Consider the following 21,019-nt stretch of genomic DNA (forward strand, 5'->3'; position numbering starts at 1 on the left):
TGAATTTCTCGAATTAAGATGTCGCGGGTATCAATGTGATTTGGTCGTAGGGCGGCGCAACGTTGATGGTTTGCTCGAGGTTGTCTCCAGCCTTGACTACCAGGCTGGGATTTTACGGTGGGGACGGGAACCGCGCAGCTTAAGCACGAGCCATCTGATTCTGGATTGCTTCTAGTGGTCTAACGGCATCTTCCATTGGCCAACGGCCGACAATTACCCAGGGACCCGGACCCACCCGCCCCGTGCGAGACCCCTGACAAGATGCACCTTTAGCGCAATTGAGAGCTGGAACCGTGGACGGGCTGCGTGGCCAGAAAACGAGTGAAGGTGGCCTCTACTTTACTTTGGATTTGCGCAACTCCCAAGGCTTTGTGAGATCCAATCCTCCTACCTTGCTTTCCAACTCGACTTCCTCGCGTCGACCCTTCTCTTCTCATGGTTCAGGCGGGGTTTCTCACTTCCTGATATCACCTTTTACCTCTCCGCCACTCCTTTTAGCGTTTTCCTGCTTGGCGCATTATTGCGAAAGTACGACTTTTGGCTTACCCCCGTTGATTCTTCCCATAACGCCTACGAGGCTACCGCAAACTCGTGACAGAGATCGATAGCGCTTGATACCACACTCTTCCTCTCGAATTCACCATGCCGGCAAAATCGAGATTTACAAGGCTCGACGCCTTCACAAAGACAGTCGACGAAGCACGTATCCGCACAACATCTGGTGGAATTGTCACCATCGTGTCGCTGATCGTGGTCTTCTGGCTGGCCTGGGGAGAATGGGTTGACTACCGGAGGATAGAGATCCACCCCGAGTTGATCGTGGACAAGGGAAGAGGTATGAAGTCCTGGCAGTCTCTCTTGATCTGTATAGGCAGTGGGAGCTAATGTGTACTCTGTAACAGGCGAGCGCATGGAGATCCATCTCAACATGACTTTTCCCAAGATGCCTTGCGAACTCCTCACCCTGGATGTCATGGATGTTTCTGGCGAGCAACAGCACGGCGTTCAGCACGGTATTAACAAGGTTCGCCTTCGTCCCCAGAAGGAGGGTGGTGGTGTCATTGATATCAAGGCCCTGGATCTGTAAGTTGCTACAAACGTCGCCTTCTGCCGGGAAGCTTTTTCTAACACCTTCCGTCAGTCACTCTCGCGACGAGGCCGCTGAGCACCTGGACCCCAACTACTGCGGCCCCTGCTATGGCGCCCCGTCACCGGCGAACGCGCAAAAGGCTGGATGCTGCAATACCTGCGAGGAAGTAAGAGAGGCGTACGCACAGGCTTCGTGGGCTTTCGGTAAGGGCGAGAACGTTGAGCAGTGCACGCGCGAGCACTACGCCGAGCGATTGGAGGAGCAGCGCCAGGAGGGCTGCCGCATTGAGGGTAACCTGCGCGTCAACAAGGTCGTCGGAAACTTCCACCTTGCCCCTGGTCGCAGCTTCAGCAACGGAAACATGCACGTCCACGACCTCAAGAACTACTGGGACACCCCCTCCGACGCCCAGCACGACTTCACCCACACCGTTCACTCCCTGCGCTTCGGTCCTCAGCTGCCCGACACCGTCACCAAGAAGATGGGCAAGCGCGCCGCTGCGTGGACGAACCACCACGGCAACCCTCTCGATAACACCCACCAGGAGACCAATGACCCCAACTACAACTTTATGTACTTTGTTAAGATCGTGCCTACCTCGTACCTCGCTCTCAATTGGCAGAAGGGCTCCAGCCCCGAGGAGGAGAACTCTGGCCTCGGTCTTCTTGGCCAGGGAAGCGATGGCAGCGTCGAGACTCACCAGTACTCCGTCACGAGCCACAAGCGCAGCTTGGCTGGCGGCGATGACTCTGCTGAGGGACACCAGGAGCGTCTTCATTCTCGCGGCGGTATCCCAGGAGTCTTCTTCTCCTACGTAAGTTCCTCCTTACCCTGTCTCCAACTACCATCACTCACGTAGTTTGTCCAGGATATCTCTCCCATGAAGGTTATCAACCGCGAAGAGCGCGCCAAGACCTTCACCGGTTTTTTGACCGGCCTTTGTGCCATCATTGGCGGCACTCTCACTGTTGCCGCCGCCGTTGACCGTGGTGTCTTCGAGGGTGGACTGCGTCTCAAGAAGATGCGCTCCAAGGATATGTAGATCAGAGAGATGGAAGACCCAGGGTTGTAAGTAGTCAATATGTGGTGGAATTATCTCGTACGCTGTGCATCAAAAGTGGAGTTTGGGTGGCTTGGTAAAGAGGGCTTCATCGTTTCAATCAATACATAAATATCAAATGTGCCTTTGGCGTCCATGCATCCCCGAGTCTCCCTTCACGTGCCATGTTTATCTATATGTGTATCTTCTACTAGTCAACGCAGCCTTTCTGGTACAAGAAGGATTCCTCAGACAATCCTAACCCATTCAAAGGGGGTTGTAATGTTGGCTCGTATTGAACGCTGTTTCTACAAAACCACGTATGTCGGTGGCTTTAGGTCTGTTACATGGATCTGCACGGAAACAAACATACTTGAGTTGGTCGTCTGTCAAGCAGACCTGTTCGCATTTGGTGGAACGCGTCTTGTGATGCGGGAATGTTGAAGCTTCCGTGACGTTAAAACACCCAAAAAGTGCGTGCGTTTTCCCGTACTACTGTCTCTGGGTCTACATCATGGGCTATTAGAGGTGCCATACTTACGATCCAATGTCTAAGCCGATAGAGCTCAAAGTCTGACCTGTCGACGGGCATCTACACTTCAACTGTGTGCGCCAGAGACAATGACGAGGAAGCATTTCACAAAAGACGCTGAGACAGAGATATCACTCGCTGCCTATCAGAACAATCTATCTAGAAAAAGGAAAGGGGTAGGGAGCATCAAGCGGTATTAAAGCCAGAGAAGTAAATAGAGTTCACCCCCCAGTGGCGAATGGGGGCTACATCTCTTGGTGCTCATGCTGGGAATCGATCTTGTGACCTAGTGAAGACGAGCCTGCCGCCGGGAGGCTCGCCCTTGACCACTCCGCTAAACGGCATCTTGACCTGACCTCACAAGCCTGTGTGGCGCCTGCTGCCGTTGGTGACGGAATTGGGCTTGAGGGGGCCTGTATAGGCTTCCCGGTGTATATTCAGTCCCGTATGTTCGTGGCTCGGATGAGAGTATACGAGAAGTCGAATAGCCCCGACGGAGAGAGGGACCTACGTGAGTTATTGACTATCTCTTTAATATAAACTTGCGATGAGCTAGAACATCATCTAGGCACGATCGTTTATACGTTCCGAAGTAGTCCCATCTTTGCATTGAGAAAGACATCCGGACTATCTCTGTACCACGAAAGCAAATTTAGTTCTCTTCTAATGTTATTCAACATATGTCTTTTCATATTTTAGTCCCTCTTTTGCCTTGTAAGCTTTCAAAAGCCTTGGATTCCACGTAGTTCAAGTTAATATTGTGACTACTAAAATCATTACTGACATTCCTAATTTTGTTTCACATTTAATACATTCATCATTATTTCAGTGGACTCTACGATATTGGTAATGAAGATAGTAAGTTGAATAATCGTAGCAAGAATGTTAGTTGCAATTTCAAAGGGGGTGGAGGCTGTCCTTTCACAGCCCAGTCCAACAAGTCAGGTCAGCAAATATCGTCTCATAACCGTAACCTAAGTTCTGGTTCTATGGCTATTCAACGACCACTGTACGATGGCATCCCTTTCCCGAATCATCATGAACACACATGGCGACCCAACAGTGCACAGCTAGAATGCGATGAGCATGTCATTATTGTGACGTACGCAGGTGGGTGATAAAAATATCATGCCGGGTCAGCGCATAAGTGTTCGTTCTCAGGTCAAGCCTCACTGTACCAGGCACGGCTCATCCAGCTCAGATTCCGCCCTTGCTCAATTTCTGCACAGATTCTTTCTCGTTTCAAGCTCAATTGTAATACGATGATAGTCACAACATGCTGGCTCACGATTGTAGACACCACGCGATACCTTGGATTGCTATGTCTGAAGATTTGGAGCACACGAGAGAGATGAAGCAGTTGCAGCATGTTAAGTCGTCATTTTGATACCCAAGCCGCGTACTGCTTTATACCACGCAATAAGTTCTGAAGAAAATAGCCCCATTCTTTCACGAAACCATCTGTGTACAACACCTCAACTCCACGACTAGTCTGAGTGACAAGAGAAGGCAACAAGTGGAAGCAAACATATTATCCTACACTGGTTTCCGATGAAAGCTACGAGGGAGACATTGCAGCGCCTTTTGTAACGAGAAACTCATCCAAGGCTGTAGCTTGTGAGGGTGTGTACCCGTTCCCATTATTTGAAGCCGGTATGGGAGTTTCTGTTACCAAGCAGACCGTGTTCTGTAAACATGATTAGCCACTTACACCTTTCAATGGCGAGAGACAAAATCTCGCCGGGTGAGCGACAGAGCGCGCTACGTAACTTACCATTCCTAGAACTGCGGCATCCAGCCGATCAAACATCCTCCACAAACGATCGGAATTCTTCGTAAAGACGTACCCAGCCAAGCCGACGGGTGTGTCGTTCGCCCTCATCACAACCTCGTCTTCCGTGTCAAACACGTAGAGGCCCAACACGGGGGCAAAGACTTCCTCGCGACACATCAACATCGAGTCCGTCATACTACCCAACACAGTCGGCGCCATGAAGTACCCGTCACCAGGCTCTCTTCTGCCCGTGCCGAGAAGCTTGACAGCCCCCTTCTCCGTCGCATCTTTGCATAGCGCCTCGGCCTTGTACAGCCCGCGAATCGTCGTCAACGGACCCAGCGTCGTATCCTTAACCATCCCATGCCCGACCTTGAGCTTCGACGCCTCCGCCACCAGCAGCGTGGAAAACACATCATAGACCCGCCGCTGCACGTAACACCGGTTCGGCGCGACGCAGGCCTGCCCCGCATGTCGCCACTTCAGCGCCGCGAGGTCCTTGGCCACCTGACCGAGGTCCGCGTCATCGAACACGACGGCCGGGCAGTTGCCGCCCAGGTCGAGCGACAGACGCTTCAGATTCCGCGTGCACGAGGCGGCGACCCGCTTCCCGACGCGTGCGCTGCCCGTGAAGCTTACGGCCTTGACGAGCGGGTGCATGCACAGCGCCTCGGATACCACCGGCGTGTTCCCTAGACTCGTCGTCAGGACGTTGAGGGCGCCGGCGGGGAAGCCCGCGCGGTCGGCGAGGCAGGCGAGGGCGAGGGCCGTTAGCGGGGTCTCGGAGGACGGTTTGACGATGACGGTGCAGCCGGCTGCTAAGGCTGCCGCGGTTTTGCGGAGGGTGAGGGCGAGGGGGAAGCTCCATGGCACCAGGGCGAGAACGACGCCGATGGGCTGCTTGAGGAGCGCGCCGCGCTTTCTGGGGAACACGCCGACTGCGGGTGTCGAAGCGGGGACGGCGCCGTCGTCGTCGGATGTGGGGGAGGAGACGCGGGATGCGGCCGGGGACGGTAATTGTGGAGTTGTTGGTGGCAGCGGAGGCGGCGGCTCCAATCGGTCTGCTTCGCCGGCGAACCAGCGGACGAGACCAGCGCCGTAATCTACTTCGGCGAGAGCCTCGGTTAACGGTTTCCCCGTCTCGTGAACGAGGATGGTGGCCAGGTCGAGGCGGCTAGCGAGAATGAGATGGTGCCAGGAGGTGAGGAGGCGAGCGCGCTCGTGGGCGGGGGTGTGCTTGGAGAAGCCCTGGAAGGCGACGTAGGCGGATTTGACTGCGGGATTGACGTCGTCTCTGGCGCTGTCCGGACACGTCGCCCACACGCGACCGGAGCCCGGGTCGAGGACCGCGAAGCGCTTGTTACTGAGGGAGGAGACCCATTCGCCGTGGATGTGGCAGTCGCGGCGGAGCAGGTCCACGTCTGTCAGTCTGAACGGGAGCGGGAACGACGGCGAGATGGGGGTGAGGCTGTGAATAACGAGGCTGTTCTTGTGGCTCTTGGCCGTCGAGGTGCCGGAGGACGAGGTGCTGGCTGTCGTAATGGTGCTCGCGACGGGGGATGTTACCGCGCTGATCATTGTTGGTGAGAATGAGACCCTTCGTCGATGGGAGGAGTAGTCTTCCCGACCGGGCTGGGCAACTGAATGCCTCCGCATCGGACGCCCTAGGAGATGAGGGATGAGTGGATTTGGCAACGCTTACACATACACAAACACGATATGGTGTCGAGAAAACCGGGTAGACTTGGGACCCAAGGAAGGGGAACGCAACACCTACCGGGCTGCTGGTAATATTAGCAAAGCTGACGAGGCGCCCGTCCAGGTCCTGGGTGATTCGGGAGACGGCGGAGAATTTCTCCCCTCTCCTCACGGCGTGGCATCGGTGCCCGACTGTTGCATAGTGGTAGACTTCGGGGGAAGGGATCCGAGGTCGAATGAGATCTGCGAGGCCGGGAACACACATGTTTTAAGCTCTGCCCCTAGGCGTCATCTGAAGCTTGATGTCGGTGTTGTTGCAAAGCCTCCCATAATAACCTACCCCTGGCTTCGAGTAAGCGGCCCAAGCTCCGTGCTTGCGGCTGTCCTTTCCCCCCCTCCCCCTTCTTCCTTTCTTGTCCGAGACCGAGACGAGCGGGCCGCCCCGGATTTGCAGCTTTCAATCCATCTATGGCAAGTGGCAAGTAACAGGGACGTAGTTGGATATGTTTGCTCGGACTCATGATGAAGAGAAGGATGGAGTTCATCTGAGCTCGAGTAGAGACGCGGTTGACAAGTAATGCGGTCCTGCGGAACTTGAGGGGAAAACCGTTCAGGGAAAAAAATGACAAGATTCGGATGATAGGAGCAGAGCTGTGCGCTCACGAACTGAGTACTAGCGGGAGTTAATAATCCGGGGTTGACGGAAACGAGCCACATGAGCCAGAGAAGCGTAGTATTTATTGAAAACTTTGAAGAGTGTGTGTCCCACCGGCAGTATTCTTTTCTAACACTTTCTCAAACAAGAGAACAGATGTTTGCTACGACGTCTAGTAATAGGACGTGCTTGCGCTCCTGTAATCCGGTCTGGATTCAGGATATCCTCCAGGTGGCCCAGAGACGCCTTTGCCTTCGTCATCCGAGCTCAGGGCCTCTCCGTAATCGTCACTTCTCTCAGGCGGTGCGCGCATGGCTTCCAAGATGCTACGATCCAACACTGGCGGCTGATACGGCTTGATGATGTGTATCTCACGGCCAGATGGCATCTGAGCCAGCAAGGGCCCAATCGGAGGCACGATCTGGACGTTCATCTATGCATGAATTGTGAGCCTCCCAGTCTTTATCAACCTTGGACGTAACGTGGCTTACCGTGTCATTGAGCTTATGCCACTTCCCTTCAAGTAGCTCGATCACTCTCGTCTCCTCGCCCTTTCCGCCATCCGCACCCCACGTTGTCTCCTTTTCGACCTTGCGATCCTCACGTTTCTCGCTCCACTCCTTTTTGAACCGGCTGAAGCCAGTACCTTTGGCTGAGTGTTTGGACTCAACGCCCAGTTCTTGGAGCCCGGCCTGCAGCCACGCGATGGCCGTGCCAACTTGGCCGCTAATCTCTGAATCTATGCCAAAGAAACGACATGCCTTTGCGCGGCACGTTCTTCGTAGGTCCTCGAGATAACGGAGCAACCCTTCGTTGATCTTACTGGAACCCCGCCCCGCAGCTTGGCAAAGAGAGGAGGCTTGGGCGGCGTGCTCCGCGGCAGCGAGACAGAGTCGCGCAAATAGATGGGCACGAACTTTTGGAATCTCGGGGGCTTTGAACATCCACTCGCGGTCGTTCTTATTGCGGTCTTGGGCGACGATGGCAGGGTAAGGGTCGTCCTTGAGAACCGCCAAGAGTGTCGCCTCAGCGAGAGCCAAGGACGACAAAGCTCGAAGAGTCGAGGGTGATACATCGCTGCAGGGTGGCGGGATCTGAGTTCTTTCAGCCCGGGAAGCTATGTAGTCGTATATTGACGCGGCATCCAAGAGGTATTTGGTCGCTGTTTGGATGGAAGCTATGCGCTGCTGGTTGTCCAACGTGGCTTGTGTTGTGACGTATAGCGGGTGAAGGGCTGCTCGAGCAACCAGAGTGTATGAGTTTGCTAGAGATGAAAGAGCGAATGCAATTTCATGATCCATAGACTGCAACTTGACCCTTGACCGCTCCCTGCCAGGCACTGCATTCTCCGAAAGCGTTGGCCGCCATTCAATGGACGGCGGCGCCTTGGTGTTTAGGTTGATCCAGTCGCCAGACTGAGATGTCGGGTTTAGTCCAGCATCGATGGCGAGAATGTAGGGGATGTAGCCGTTGAGAGCTCCAATGACCGTCGAAACGTGGGATGATTGCGATGACGGGGGTAGTCTCTTGTGTTTCTTGAGAGCATCTCTCACAACCCCGCGATATGTGCTGGAACTGAGGGGCAATGAGGGGTGAGTGTCGCTACTGAAACTGGATGAGAATGAGAAGGCCGAAGTTGTCGGAAGGATGAATGGGAAAGGCATGTTGGGGAGGGGTCGATTATCAGCCGGTAAAAGAGCAAAAAAAGAGCAAGATATGGTAAGAATGTGGATGAGATTCAGTGATCATCCACTCACTAACATGAAAAGCTGCTAGAGGAATTGTACCTCGCTGTGACGTTAGTTGTCCCGGATTACCTAAATAAGTCAATTGAGGCTAACGGACCTTAGTCTCTCAACCCCAGACTCGGTCACGTGTTGGAGACCAGCATTCCCCGGTTGCGATGCAGAGGACCGAGAGCTAAGCTACTACAACCCATTGCTGAAGCTCGAATTTGAAATGTCAGAACTTGAAGTCTTGTCACGTTATGTTCGACATAGGAAGCCATTGGCCCTTGAGGTTGAGATACAAGCTCTCAGTCATACAGGGTCAGGGTTGCATCTAATTGTATCACACAGGCAAATAGCCACTAACCTGATGTAATACCTCAAGTCACAGAGGATGCTCATCAAGATTCCACTCTTTACATTTTTTAGTGGAAGAGTAAGATAACAAGCAAGAAAAACCAAATGTTGTCTTGTCAATTACATTAGCTCAATTGTCACTGTTTCTTCGAAGAATTCATGGAATGCCTGGGACAAGGAAACGGCCAGCGGCAGGAAGGTAAGTACCTGGCGATCCGAACCTGCCCTCATTAGCGGCCCGGGATGTGGGGACCTTACAGGTTGATGCACCAGCTGTCGGGTTCGTTAACGCGACGTGGACCCTTGAATTTCAGCATCAACGAACCTCCCACTATCACCGCGACCTTGACAAAGCCAATTCGCCGTACTCAGGCAACTCTTCACACCCTCCTGGCACCTCATGCCGCACATTGCGAACCGATTGAATACCGACTGAGCTGCGACTATGATCAGTCCATCTCCCCATAAACCCCGGCGCAGGGGCGGCAAGAAGACCAACGGTGGAAATGGTGTCGGCAGCAGTGTAGCCACCGTGGAAAGCCACCTCACCAAGAGGGAGGCTCTGGTCAAGGCTCCGATCTTCCCTCTGGCCTCTTTTTTGTGGCCTGCTCGAGGCTCCGTATCGCAATGGGAGGTCCTTCCCCTGATCCTCATGGTGGTTGGCCTATTCAGATGGGCAGCTGGCCTCTGGGGATACTCTGGTAAGTGCGCTCTGGAACACCGTTGAGAAGTGATAGCTCTTGCTAACCATGCCACTCTTCTTAGGTTTCCAAAGACCACCCATGTTCGGAGACTACGAGGCGCAAAGACACTGGATGGAGATCACAACACAAATTCCCGTCTCGCAGTGGTACTTCCACGACCTGCAGTGGTGGGGTCTCGACTACCCGCCCCTGACGGCCTACCATAGCTGGCTCTGCGGCAAGGTTGGCGCTCTCATCGACCCTACTTGGTTCGAGCTGTACACCTCACGAGGATCCGACGACCCGACTCTGAAGATATTTATGCGCGCCACAGTCATTGTCTCTGAGTACCTCATATACATCCCCGCCGCCGTCATCTTCGTCCGACGCTTCTCCAGACACAGCAATGTGCCGACATGGACCGCTTGGATGGCGCTCGTCGCAATCTTGATGCAGCCTGCTACGATTCTCATCGACCATGTTCACTTTCAGTACAACACTGTCATGCTCGGGCTCGTCCTGGCGAGCATGTCGAGTATGCTGGCTGGCCGCTATCTCTGGTCTGCCGTCTTCTTTGTCGCGGCCCTTGGCTTCAAGCAGATGGCTCTCTATTACGCCTTCTCCGTCTTCGCGTTCCTCCTGGGCAGCTGCGTCTTTCCTCTGAAGCCGGGTCGTTTCATCGGCATTGCGCTGGTGACCGTCGCGGCTTTCGCACTTCTACTCCTGCCGCTCGTGTTGGGCACCCTCTACGATGCTCATCGAGGCATCGATGCGCGGCCTGACTATGAGGGGCCACCGCCTGCCTTGCCCCTTTTCCCGTGGCTGACCGACGTCCTTGACACCAACGCCATCTACTACCCGGTCGTTGAGCAATTGGTGCAGATGGTTCATCGCATCTTCCCCTTTGCGCGCGGTCTCTTTGAAGACAAGGTCGCCAACTTTTGGTGTGCCGCCAACGTCGTCATCAAGCTTCGCAATTACCCTCCCGAGCTTCTTCAGCGAGGCGCACTCGTGGCCACGTTGGCCTCGATCGTTCCGCCTAACCTGATTCTGTTCTTCCGTCCACGCAAGTCACTTCTTCCCCTGGCCTTCGCAACAACGGGGTGGGGTTTCTTCCTCTTCAGCTACCAAGTACACGAGAAGAGTGCGCTGCTCCCTCTCATGCCCATGACCTTGCTTCTAGCCGGTAAGCACGGACTGTCGCGAGACATTCGGGCCTGGGTCGGATTTGCCAATGTCTTGGGCGTGTGGACGATGTTCCCCCTCCTTAAGCGGGTGGACCTCAGCGTCCCGTACGCTGTTCTGACTTTGCTATGGGCATACCTCCTTGGTCTTCCGCCAACATCCCTGAGTGCCTACTTCCAGGAGGATCACAGCAAAGTGCGCCAGTGGGCAACATTCCTTCTCCACGGGGCGTTCTACGTTTCTATGATTGCATGGCATGTGGTAGAGAGAGTCGTGGTGCCGCCCATCGACAAGCCCGACCTATGGGTCGTTGCAAACGTGGGTATTGGTGCGGTGGGATTCGGCATCTGCTACCTTTGGTGTCTGTTGCAATTGATTGTGCAGAGTGACATTCTGCCGACGAGAGGGGGCGCGAAGAACAAGGCAAAGAACCAGTAGATAGAAGGGTCGACTAGCAATGGTCCTGTACATGACAGATGGAAGACTCTCTTGAGGAAGAGAGCTCATGTAATAATAGCGCGGATTTCAAAAAAGAAAAGACAAATGCGCATCGGAAAAGCAATGGTTTTGATTTGATAAATTGGGGTGAATAGTACATAAAAACACTTTTAAAGGCCGAAAAGGATGCTATTCTACCACCTGGTGATGCACCTCGATATCTAGGGAGTACAGAAGGAAAACAGGGAATCTCATGATTATCGACATGGCCTTGGCCCTGACTGACTTGGTTATCTTTTAGACGCTACACGAATGATATGTCCGTCCGGATTTGGAAATCATGAAACCTGTACAAACGCCCTCTTCTTGACGGCCCGGCTCTCATCGCCATCATCCCAGTTCTCGTCAACGTAGTCTTTGACGCTCTTCTCCTGGATCTGCATGCCGACGACCTTGAGCGCGGCAATGTTGAAGCCCATTTCGTCCTTTTGGCGCTTTAGCGCGGCGCGCAGGTTGGTGCGGATGCCGTCGAGCATGACGCGCATAGTACGGCTGGCGACGATCTGGCGATGGTGCGTCTTGAGCATGAAGAAGAGGATGCGGCAGGTCAGCGGGATGTTCATGGAGCGCTGGGCAAAGACGTTGAGGAAGGTAAAGAGCATGGGCACGGTGGCGAAGGGCAGCACGAGGAGGGCGTCATGGAGGGCCGAGGCCTTGATGCGGCCCAGCACGCTCATGACGTAGGCCTCGGCTGTGATGTTGCCGAGGGCGATGAAGATGGGGTTGCGCTGGGGCGACGGCGCGTGCGGGTTCGTCTTTTTGGCGTCCTCCCATTCCTGGAGGAGGTTGAGGTCGGCGATGGCGATCTCGAGGGCCTCGGCGATGCGTTCTCCGGCCATGAGGGTCTCGACCGTCTGCTTGGAGGCGGCGCCGACCTCGCCTTCCTGGTCTTCAGCGTCTGGGTCGCGCTCGAGCGAGGTGGTGAGGGTCTTTTCGTAGAGCTCCTCGATCTCCTTTTCGCGCTCTTCTTCGAGGAAGATTTGCTCGTCCGTCTCGTCCCAGACACGGATGGACCTGTCGTGGCCCGCCGTGACGAGGAAGTTGCCCGTGTGGCCAACAGCCATGGCCCAGACCTCGCCGTGATGGCCGTCGAGGCGCTGGACCTGCTCAAACTTGTCGCCGTCCCAGTACTTGATGACGCGGTCCTTTGAGCTGCTGAAGAAGTGGTGGCCGTTGCCGTCCGAGTTGTGGGGGACGAAGGCGACCTGCAGGATGGAGTCCTGGTGGCCAAAGAGGGCCTTGTGGCAGTCGCCAAAGTCGAGGCCCCATATCCTGATGTTCTTGTCGGCGGAGCTGGTGACGATGAGCTTGCTGTCGTACGAGATATCCATGCTCAGGACCGGGAGCTTGTGGCCGTAGAGGTTGAGATAGAGCTTCAGGCTATCGGTGAAGAAGACCTTGACAGTGTTGTCGAGGAGGGAGACGGCGATGTACTTGGAATCGGGAGAGTATCTCACGCAGAGGATGTCGTCGGACACCTTGAGTGTTTTTGACTGGACGAGCTTCAGTTTTGGTGTCGTGCGGGTAGTGCCCAAAACCGGCTCTTGGACAATCTTAAAGTCCCAGAACTTGGCTGACTTATCGGCACTGCCTGATGCCACCGATCTGCCGTCGGGATGAACCTGTAGTGACCAGATGGCACCCTCGTGTGCAGAGACGCTGTCCAGAAGACTCGCAGACGCGACATCAAAAAGCTCAAGCTCTCCCGTCTTCGTGCCGACGACGACGACCTTGTCTCCGGGAAGGAACGCGCAGCAAAGAGCGTACCCGCACTCGAAAGTACGGATGCAGGCCTGCGTCTTGATGTTCCAGATCTTCAGACTTCCGTTGGCAGCCGTCGCCAACATCTTATCGTCGGAGCTGAGCGACACGGCGCGAATGTCTGTCCTGTGTCCGGGGAGTTCCACGGCCAAGGACCGCGTGTAGTCGGGCACATCCTCCTTCTTCGACTTGGAACCCTCTTTCGTGGGTATGCTGTAGTACTCGAGCTGGTTGTTTGTCGTTCCCGCCAACAAATGTACTTCCTTGCTTCCGCCCGTGACCGCCCAGTCGACCGACCGCACCTTGCCGCCCGTCCGGACAATCACGTACTGAACGAAAAAGTCGCTAGCCTCCGCGGCGGAGGTATCCTCTGCCTGGTCCTCACCCTCAGCCGCAGCATCGCCCTCCTCTTTTCCTTCCTTGCCGGCCTTCTCACGTCTTCTTCTCCTCTTTCGGGCCAGAGACTTCTTGACCTCTGCCTCCGATCTTATGCGCCACACCTCCACGGCCTTTTCTGTGCCGTGGACTGCAAAGTAGTCTCGACGGGGATGGAAGATGACCTCGATAGCCTTGTCCTTATGTTGACGGAACAGCGTTCCTCTGTCGTGCAGGAATTTCGTGTTTTGCGGAGCGTCGACCTGACCCTTCAAAGCGGCGAGTCCTGTCGTGTCCAGGAACCAGACCTTCAGCTCTCCGTCGTTTCCGGCCGTGATGCAGCCGCTGTAGTCAGGGGAAAGTCCCAATGCCCAGCATTCGCCGTTTGTCTGTGCGATGTGTGTCTCGATGCAATGCCTCGAGGACAAGTCCCATAGCTTGATCAGGGAGTCCTTGCCGGTCGTAAGTAGGTAGCCCTCCGCTGAAGGGTCGCTGTCCAGCATCGCCGTGTTCTCCTCGTCTTCAACCTGTCCCTCCGGCTCAACGAATTGCAGTCCGGTGATCTGATCCTTGTGTCCTCTCAGCTTGAACTGGCCGACCTCTGCCACGAGATCCCAGATAATGACATCCGTGTCCCGTGAGCCACTGGCCAATCGCACGCCTGACTTGTCGAACGCCAGTGTCGTAATCGCTGACTTGTGTCCGTTGAAGTTGACAATCACAGTGGCGATCTTGCTATCCCATAACCGAATGCTTCCATCTTCGTATCCGACCGCGAAAATGTCTGTGTCGACTTTGCTCTGCACGATCGCAGTGACGGGTACCGTGTTCCGTTCGTCTCGCCACCTGCTGAGAAGCTCGCCCTTCTTAATATCCCAGCACAAGACATCCTCGTTCGCGGCTACGATTGCCTGGCCGGCGCCGTTGCCAGCTCTGCCTTGGGGAGCCCAGGCGAGGTTTGATGTGTTGGATGCGACAACGCCGAAAGACTTGCTGTGCTCGTATTTTCTGTAGGAAAACAATAGTTAGATACACTCGAAAAGCCCGCAAGATCTAGAAAACTTTACAAGTATGATTTGACCATTTTGGCGGATTTCCTAGCGCCCAAAAAGCCCTTTGTCAATGGCTCCTTGCAATGCGACGAAGTAAACCAATCGTCAAAATCTCGAACCTCCCACCTTCCAATCTTTCAAAAAGTTTCCCTCACCTTATCGATAAGACCAGAAGAAAAGTGGAGAATACCGGTAGTGCCGAAGTATATCCGCAATCGACGGTCCCGCATGAGCATCACAGCCACCTCACAGAAGCTCCGACAGCGACCTCCACGTCAGGCGGGCCCCACCACGAGGTATCATCAGCAATCAACGACGCAACAACATCACAGGAGACATACGGACAATTGGTCGCAGACAAAATGCTTCTCCTAGACTATCAGAATGTGCTGATTCAATCGGTTCTCACCGAGAGGTTCTCTGGGTACGTCGATTAGAACATTGTGGCCAATGTTCGGCTAGCTTGCTAACTCCCAAGGAAGTGCCCCTCCTGCGCACATCGACCAGACCGTCTCCGATTTCGACGGCGTTATCTACCACATCTCGACCCCCGAGACGAAGACCAAGATCCAGCTTTCGATTCAAATAAGGTGCTACAAGGACTTGGTCAAGTACGGCGCAGAGCAGGTGCTGCAGAGAGAATATGGCCAGTATGTGGTGCCGCCGGAACCCGGATACGACTTCTCGGTATTGATCGATCTGGAGAACCTCCCGGAGGAGAAGGGTCAGTTATATCACAGTGATACCGGGTGATTTTTGGGCTGACGGAACACGCAGAGGAAAAGGATGCGCTGATCATGAAGATGGCGCTGCTGAAGCGCAACGCCATGGCTGCACCTTTCGAGGCTGCTTACGAGGAGCACTACAAGCTGAAGGAGGAGGCATCCAAGTACACATCTGAGGAAGCCCCGCAGGGTGTCCGCGAGGGCGGCGAGGTTATGGCTATCCATTACCGTGAGGAGGAGGCTATCTACGTCAAGGCCAGCCACGACCGTGTCACAGTTATCTTTAGCACGATCTTCCGTGAAGAGACGGATCGTGTCTTTGGCAAGATCTTCATCCAAGAATTCGTCGACGCCCGTCGACGAGCTATCCAGAACGCTCCCCAGGTGCTCTTCAGGAACGACCCCCCGCTGGAGCTCCAGGGAGTCCCTGGTGTCAGAGATACTGGGACCGGCGAGATCGGATACGTTACCTTTGGTGAGTCTTTCTATCTACAAAGCTTTGCTGGGTTGGCGTTAATGTCTCTTGACAGTCCTTTTCCCTCGTCACCTCACACCACAGAGAATGCCCGACTGCATCTCCCACATCCAGACTTTCCGCGACTACTTCCACTACCACATTAAGGCATCGAAGGCGTACATTCACTCGCGAATGCGCAAGAGAACTGCCGACTTCCTCCAAGGTATGATGCAGTTGACCTTTGCGGTGGACGTTTTGACTAATGCTACGCAGTTCTTCGCCGCGCAAGGCCCGATGCTGAAGAGAAGGAACGGAAGACGGCGAGCGGTCGCACTTTCAAGGTCCAGGGAGCGTAGGTTTAGTGCGCATTCACCACGTCCCCCGGTATTTGCAGCACACGAATCGGTCAATGGCACTCGCTGGAAAGTGCCCTTGAGGATATGTCCAGAGCGGAGACGTATCGAAGCCGTATAAGCAAATGCGATGCTATGAGTTCCCGCTCAGAAGTCATAGCTGATAGCGATAACAAGCTGAAAGGCTTTTTGTTAGTAGAAGAAGAAAAAAGACCTTCATGACCACTCAGCCCTGCAGACTTACATCCTCCTGATGAAAACCGGAAGCAGCTTGGCAGTAATGAAATCGGGAGCAATTCTGAGCTCTTGGGCCAATCAGAGGTCACTGTGGTGTGGACGGGCCTTTTCGAGGTAGTATGATGAGACGGAGATGGAGAAACCTTTTGCAGATGATGCGCGAAGTGCAGACGGGGGCACCGTGGGGTGGAGAGATGGTGACGGCGTTTTGACGGCGGTGCATCCATGGAACGTGAATGGCGGCGGTTGCTTGATGTGCCGGATCGACGTCTCCACCCAACGCTAACACCGGCGTCCGATGGAAGGAGTTCCCACCGCGGTCTTCCAAGTGCCAAGTGCCTACCACCCTACCTGGTTTGCATACGAATGGAGAACAGGCTGATCCGTGTACGCAGTATGTCGTACATGAATGCATTGTTGACGGCCAAACCGGGATTGTTCATGTGAACAATCATGAGTCGGGAATTAAAGTAGGCCATGTACGAAGAGGAATATGCCATATACATGAAGTTTGTTCAAGGCTTTCCTGCTGACCCGTCCGATGTGTGAATGCTGCCATGGCAAGGAAATCGAAGTGTTCGAACTAGGTATCCGTACCTTTTTCGTATAGAGAAGCTGATGTTTGGATGAACCAAGGGGGGCATGTAAGTTGTAACATATGGTACCCCTTATCTGTGTCCGTACATAAATGGTGTGGCTTTTGGCATAATAGCCTACACATCGCCGCTAGAGATAATAATATTGGCTCTTCTCAACCAAGCACACAAGTTCGCATAAAGCTGTTTCCTATCGTAGGGATGAAATTGAGTTGTTTCGTTTGTGTGGCGAAGTTTTCTTTGGATTGTGTATTCGTAATTCATCGCATGACGGAGTATCCGTAGATGGTGGGCTTTCGGGCATTGCACACACGAACGGTCGGGTGGAATAAAGTGGTTTTTTGAGAGGACTTGATAAAGTGGACGGGCAGACGCGCTAGAGAGCGTTCGTTCTTTCTCCTTTTTTCCCCCTCCCGAGTCCTCCAATTGGTTTCGCGATTCGCGTTGGAACTTATCCTCCACTTTGAGCACTGCCCGCTGCATTCCTTGGTTTCCCGTGCCCTGCTTTAATCGGGCCGTGGTAAACATCTATCTGGGAAAGAGCGTGGGTAATATTTCCAGAATCCCTATGCCTTTAACAAATCGTCCCAGAGAAGCGGTACGTCGTGTCAGTGGATGAAGATGCTGAGCCAGCCAAATGCATCATGAACAAATGTGTATGCACCTTTACCTATGCAGAAGAGGTTGCGATGAGAGTTCCATTTATTGGCGAGTAGACGCCGCAGGCCGGGATATCCGCCCACCGAGGATGGGCTGTGAGACCAACTGGGTTTGAAGATGGGGCGCCGCGAGCCCCTCGTCACGGTCACCTCGGACGACACTGCAAACTGGAGCGACGAGGGAGTGTAGGGTTCTTGATCCATGCCGCGACGCCGGATCCCTCCTTTCGTCATTCTCTATTACTAGCTGAAATCGGCGGGAGGAAGAGGGCGGCCAAGCAGTCTTTCTCTCCCGCGGCTCCGGGGGATAATTTATTCGGTGAGAGTTTGTAGGTACGGATATGGATAGATACTCTGCCTCCCCCTTCCAGGACATGACCCCTTAAAACTCTCACAAGGTTATCCCATGCATACCATGGGCGGCGAAGTGCGAAGTATTCTTTCTGTTGGACGCAACCACTGACTGGAGGTGACAAGCCCCCGGGTCTGCCATCGCATCGCATCTTTTTTAGCTGAGGTGTGCACGGGGACATGAATGCAAGGAACGGCCGGCGCGGAAAGGAGGGTTGAGACGGATGTGATGAGATGATTGGGGGTGCTGTAGCCTGTAAGGTACGGAGTAGGTAGCCTGTCTGTGGGAGAACCCCACGTCGCGAGTTGGAAAGAAGGGCGGTGCATCAGTGGTCTGCACTTTGCCTTCGTACCTGACGCTAATAAGTCAAGTACGGAACAACGGAATCAGTCGAGTTTTACTCGTACCTGCCTGCAAATGCGAATGCAACTCGAGATGGGCCAGTCAGAGCACTTTGTCGCATCCAAAGCACGCACCTTGAGCAACTTTCCTCTGAGCAGTGGAACCTCCTGTGTCCCGCCTGAGTCCTGAATCCTGAGTGGCCGGATCTTCAAGCTTAGGTAAGGGACCATGGGTACCTTATGTTCTCCCTCCCCCCACCTGCCGTCCGTCATCTGCCCGCCCGGGCAAGATGTGGCCCCCGTCTGGTCTCTGGCAGACTCCATGGCATGGCACTCTGCTGTATCGGGCGTAGCGGCAGCTGGGAACTGCTGCAGGAACTCAGGAAGAACGTGCGTTGCTTGGGGCCTGGACCGCGGGCGGCCGTCAGAACAGCCAGATACGCCAGACTTCAAGGTCAATCATGCCCCAGATCTGGAATAGGGAGGCTGGAAAGGAGGGAGGGCCTTCTCTACGGAGTACTGCGGCAGACTCTCCCTCTCAACGTATTGGGGCGTCCCGAGCCTGTGGATAAGATATCTTGATGGATTTCAATGAGCCGTGTTTGATCCTTTTCTAGATAGTCACGGGCCCTTTTTTTGGGAAACGGGGAATACTCTTCCTCGTGACATGTTTGGAAAGGGAGGATGAACATCCACGAAAATATCTACACACCTTCCATACTCCGTACTCACCTAGCATATCGCCGTGTTCTAAATCCAGGCCTTGCTGCTCCGTACAAGGCTTGCCGGTTCTTTTTGTGGCCTGCCGCCGATACCACGACACACTGGACGACGCCGAGGCCCCCCCCCCCGGGCATTCTCGACATCAACCCCTGCCTGCTACGAGCGCTTGGAGGAGCAAAGTGGTAACGTGAAAGTGGCTCCTCCCAATTGTGACCTGCAGCCTGCAGGATTGTGACTGAGGCACTTTCCTCCTCGTTGGTTGCTGTTGCGTTGCTCCTCTTCCTCTACCTCTCTTTTCGACGTTTGCACTCCACGAGCCCTCTCTACCTCATTCGCCCCGAGATTTCCTTCGCGGAACGTCTCTGTCGCTCATTTATCAGTCCTCTTCCCTTTCATGGATAGCCAGTTTCGACGTCAATCCCGCAGATTCAACATAATATCGTACCCTGCCGACGCCTTATCCGGACCGTTTTGCCATCTAGCCGGCCTTACTGCGCTCGGCCGGACAATCACGACAAACAAGCAGCACGAGGGCAAAAAAGAAAGAAAAAAAAGCCAAGACAACGCGCAGGCGTAGCGGCTTCCAGGGACCATACGACACAGTATCCGTAAATCCTCGCCTGGAGCAGTGCAGAGTACGAATACACAGTAGACGATAGCAGGAGGACGCCAAAGAACAATTCGAATCGAATAGTAGTGCCATTGGATCAAGGGGAGAGAGAAATCGACATCTGAAAGCTCTCCAAAAACCTCCCGAGATTGGGGACAGCGCTGGTCGTCCCTCTCAGCAGCATTCATTGGTCGATGTTCGACTAGAGCCATTTCTCCTCAAGACTTTAGTTCCCGTGGCGTCACCGGCTTTTCCAACGATCGCCCTCTCTACTCCTGATAGCTTACCTTAGCTTGCAGAGTCAGGTAATCCGTACGGGATACACTACCTGCGGATACTTCGTACCTGACCGACCTGGCACAGACATCTCGTGTTACGGCAAGAGGCGACACTACAGGCTACAGCGAGACATTCCGGCGGTCCCCTACGGTTTGCAAACACACAAGACAAGCACCTCATCAATCCACGTTGATAACGTAGTACACTCATTTCTCGAAGCTTTCGCGCGCGACTCTTTCCAATTCCACCTCTGGGAACCTACACCGAATCAGATTCCCGCCGATTTCCCGTCTCTATCTCTTTCTCACTCTCCTACGCTGCAACTCGCACACAGTCACACTCACTCCAACCATTCACCTCTCTTTAGGGCACCTCACAATCATTCATTCTTTCCTCCTTTCTTATTCGACATTCGGGTAGAATTTTCTTCTTCGCCGAGACGCCAGCCGACGACCGACACAAAACGGTTCACTTGGTCTTTCATCAATATCTTCTGCCTCATTTCACGTTTGGCGGCCTTGCTATCGTCAAGCTTACCCCAAGCCAGTCTTAAATCGACTGCCAATCCATCCGAGCGACAATCAGCAGCCGTGGAGCCGTGGCCGCGACGTACCGCTTCACCCACAAAAAAAAAGTGTCAGTGCTTTTGATAGGAGGTAAGTGCAACCTAAAGTCACCACCAATTTCCCTGGCGCAGGTACGGGCAGGTACAAGTCTGCAAAGTGGGGCACGCACCTTCCATTCCAGGTCCCATCTCGTCTGGCGACTCAGCCTCTCTCCTTCCCTCTGGGCTCTGCGTCTGCGTCTCCGTCTGTGTCTGTGGTTTGTCTGCCTCTCCACCAACAAACAACAAAACACTGCGGTTGACAAAGAGCAGGGGGAAGAATAGGAAGCGCAGCTCACCACATCGTCGTCGCCGTCAAATGGCCACAACTCAGTTCTAACCATTTTTCTTGTCCGACGATAGAATTGGGCGACCAACTAGTCTCTGATTTCTTTTCCTTCTCTACCTCCGACACCAGACGCTCGTTTTAACCCCCCCGATTATTCGCTAAATCCTCACCTTCCGACTCGACTCGACCCGATTCGACTCCTTCTCTCCGTTTAATTTCGCACCACCGGTTTTTGACGCGCCTCCGAACTCGCGACCGATCAAACGAAGCAGCAGACAGCATTCTTTTCATGGCCAGCATCCAAAATTAGATTTCTGCAAATGCGACGCGATATCCACTCTGATTCCCGAGCATCAAAAATTCTCGAT

At 54.1% G+C, this 21,019-nt stretch overlaps 7 protein-coding genes across 7 annotated transcripts; 3 read left to right on the forward strand and 4 right to left on the reverse strand.

The window, feature by feature from the left end:
- Positions 1–294: 294 nt before the first annotated feature.
- BDP55DRAFT_648921 (endoplasmic reticulum vesicle transporter-domain-containing protein) lies at positions 295–2,290 on the forward strand. Its single transcript, XM_060573882.1, has 4 exons — positions 295–835; positions 903–1,083; positions 1,142–1,904; positions 1,959–2,290. Exons 1-4 carry the CDS (start codon positions 643–645, stop codon positions 2,130–2,132), a joined length of 1,311 nt encoding a protein of 436 aa, XP_060434610.1. The 5' UTR covers positions 295–642; the 3' UTR covers positions 2,133–2,290.
- A 1,929-nt stretch (positions 2,291–4,219) lies between these two features.
- On the reverse strand, positions 4,220–6,013 carry BDP55DRAFT_724499 (aldehyde dehydrogenase; the record flags this gene model as incomplete). Its single annotated transcript, XM_060578900.1, has 2 exons — positions 4,220–4,348; positions 4,436–6,013. The coding sequence occupies 2 exons, from the start codon at positions 6,011–6,013 to the stop codon at positions 4,220–4,222; spliced, it is 1,707 nt and encodes a 568-aa protein (XP_060434611.1).
- Positions 6,014–6,960: 947 nt separating this feature from the next.
- Positions 6,961–8,452, reverse strand: BDP55DRAFT_690684 (pH-response regulator protein palC; the record flags this gene model as incomplete). Its single annotated transcript, XM_060576889.1, has 2 exons — positions 6,961–7,221; positions 7,280–8,452. The coding sequence occupies 2 exons, from the start codon at positions 8,450–8,452 to the stop codon at positions 6,961–6,963; spliced, it is 1,434 nt and encodes a 477-aa protein (XP_060434612.1).
- An 865-nt stretch (positions 8,453–9,317) lies between these two features.
- BDP55DRAFT_543105 (ALG8 glycosyltransferase family ALG6) lies at positions 9,318–11,178 on the forward strand (the record flags this gene model as incomplete). The annotated part of the gene is made up of 2 exons (XM_060568381.1): positions 9,318–9,573; positions 9,638–11,178. 2 exons carry the CDS (start codon positions 9,318–9,320, stop codon positions 11,176–11,178), a joined length of 1,797 nt encoding a protein of 598 aa, XP_060434613.1.
- Positions 11,179–11,280: 102 nt separating this feature from the next.
- Positions 11,281–14,529, reverse strand: BDP55DRAFT_648927 (WD domain-containing protein). Its single transcript, XM_060573883.1, has 2 exons — positions 14,442–14,529; positions 11,281–14,382 (listed from the first exon to the last, which is right to left on the reverse strand). Exons 1-2 carry the CDS (start codon positions 14,456–14,458, stop codon positions 11,517–11,519), a joined length of 2,883 nt encoding a protein of 960 aa, XP_060434614.1. The 5' UTR covers positions 14,459–14,529; the 3' UTR covers positions 11,281–11,516.
- A 259-nt stretch (positions 14,530–14,788) lies between these two features.
- BDP55DRAFT_542718 (Arp2/3 complex) lies at positions 14,789–15,964 on the forward strand (the record flags this gene model as incomplete). The annotated part of the gene is made up of 5 exons (XM_060568339.1): positions 14,789–14,850; positions 14,909–15,150; positions 15,204–15,626; positions 15,682–15,831; positions 15,882–15,964. 5 exons carry the CDS (start codon positions 14,789–14,791, stop codon positions 15,962–15,964), a joined length of 960 nt encoding a protein of 319 aa, XP_060434615.1.
- A 1,888-nt stretch (positions 15,965–17,852) lies between these two features.
- BDP55DRAFT_627607 (uncharacterized protein) lies at positions 17,853–19,003 on the reverse strand (the record flags this gene model as incomplete). The annotated part of the gene is made up of 5 exons (XM_060571780.1): positions 17,853–18,058; positions 18,158–18,163; positions 18,213–18,216; positions 18,282–18,552; positions 18,879–19,003. The coding sequence occupies 5 exons, from the start codon at positions 19,001–19,003 to the stop codon at positions 17,853–17,855; spliced, it is 612 nt and encodes a 203-aa protein (XP_060434616.1).
- Between the last annotated feature and the right edge of the window lie 2,016 nt (positions 19,004–21,019).

Source organism: Colletotrichum godetiae (genome assembly GCF_030913485.1).
Source record: "Colletotrichum godetiae strain CBS 193.32 chromosome Unknown BDP55scaffold_5, whole genome shotgun sequence".
NCBI lineage: Eukaryota > Fungi > Ascomycota > Sordariomycetes > Glomerellales > Glomerellaceae > Colletotrichum > Colletotrichum godetiae.

Coding starts and splice junctions, on each gene's coding strand:
- BDP55DRAFT_648921 (XM_060573882.1), top strand. CDS start 643: ATGCCGGCAAAATCGAGATTTACAAGGCTCGACGCCTTCACAAAGACA. Junction 836..902: donor GATCGTGGACAAGGGAAGAG/GTATGAAGTCCT, acceptor ACTCTGTAACAG/GCGAGCGCATGGAGATCCAT. Junction 1,084..1,141: donor GATATCAAGGCCCTGGATCT/GTAAGTTGCTAC, acceptor ACCTTCCGTCAG/TCACTCTCGCGACGAGGCCG.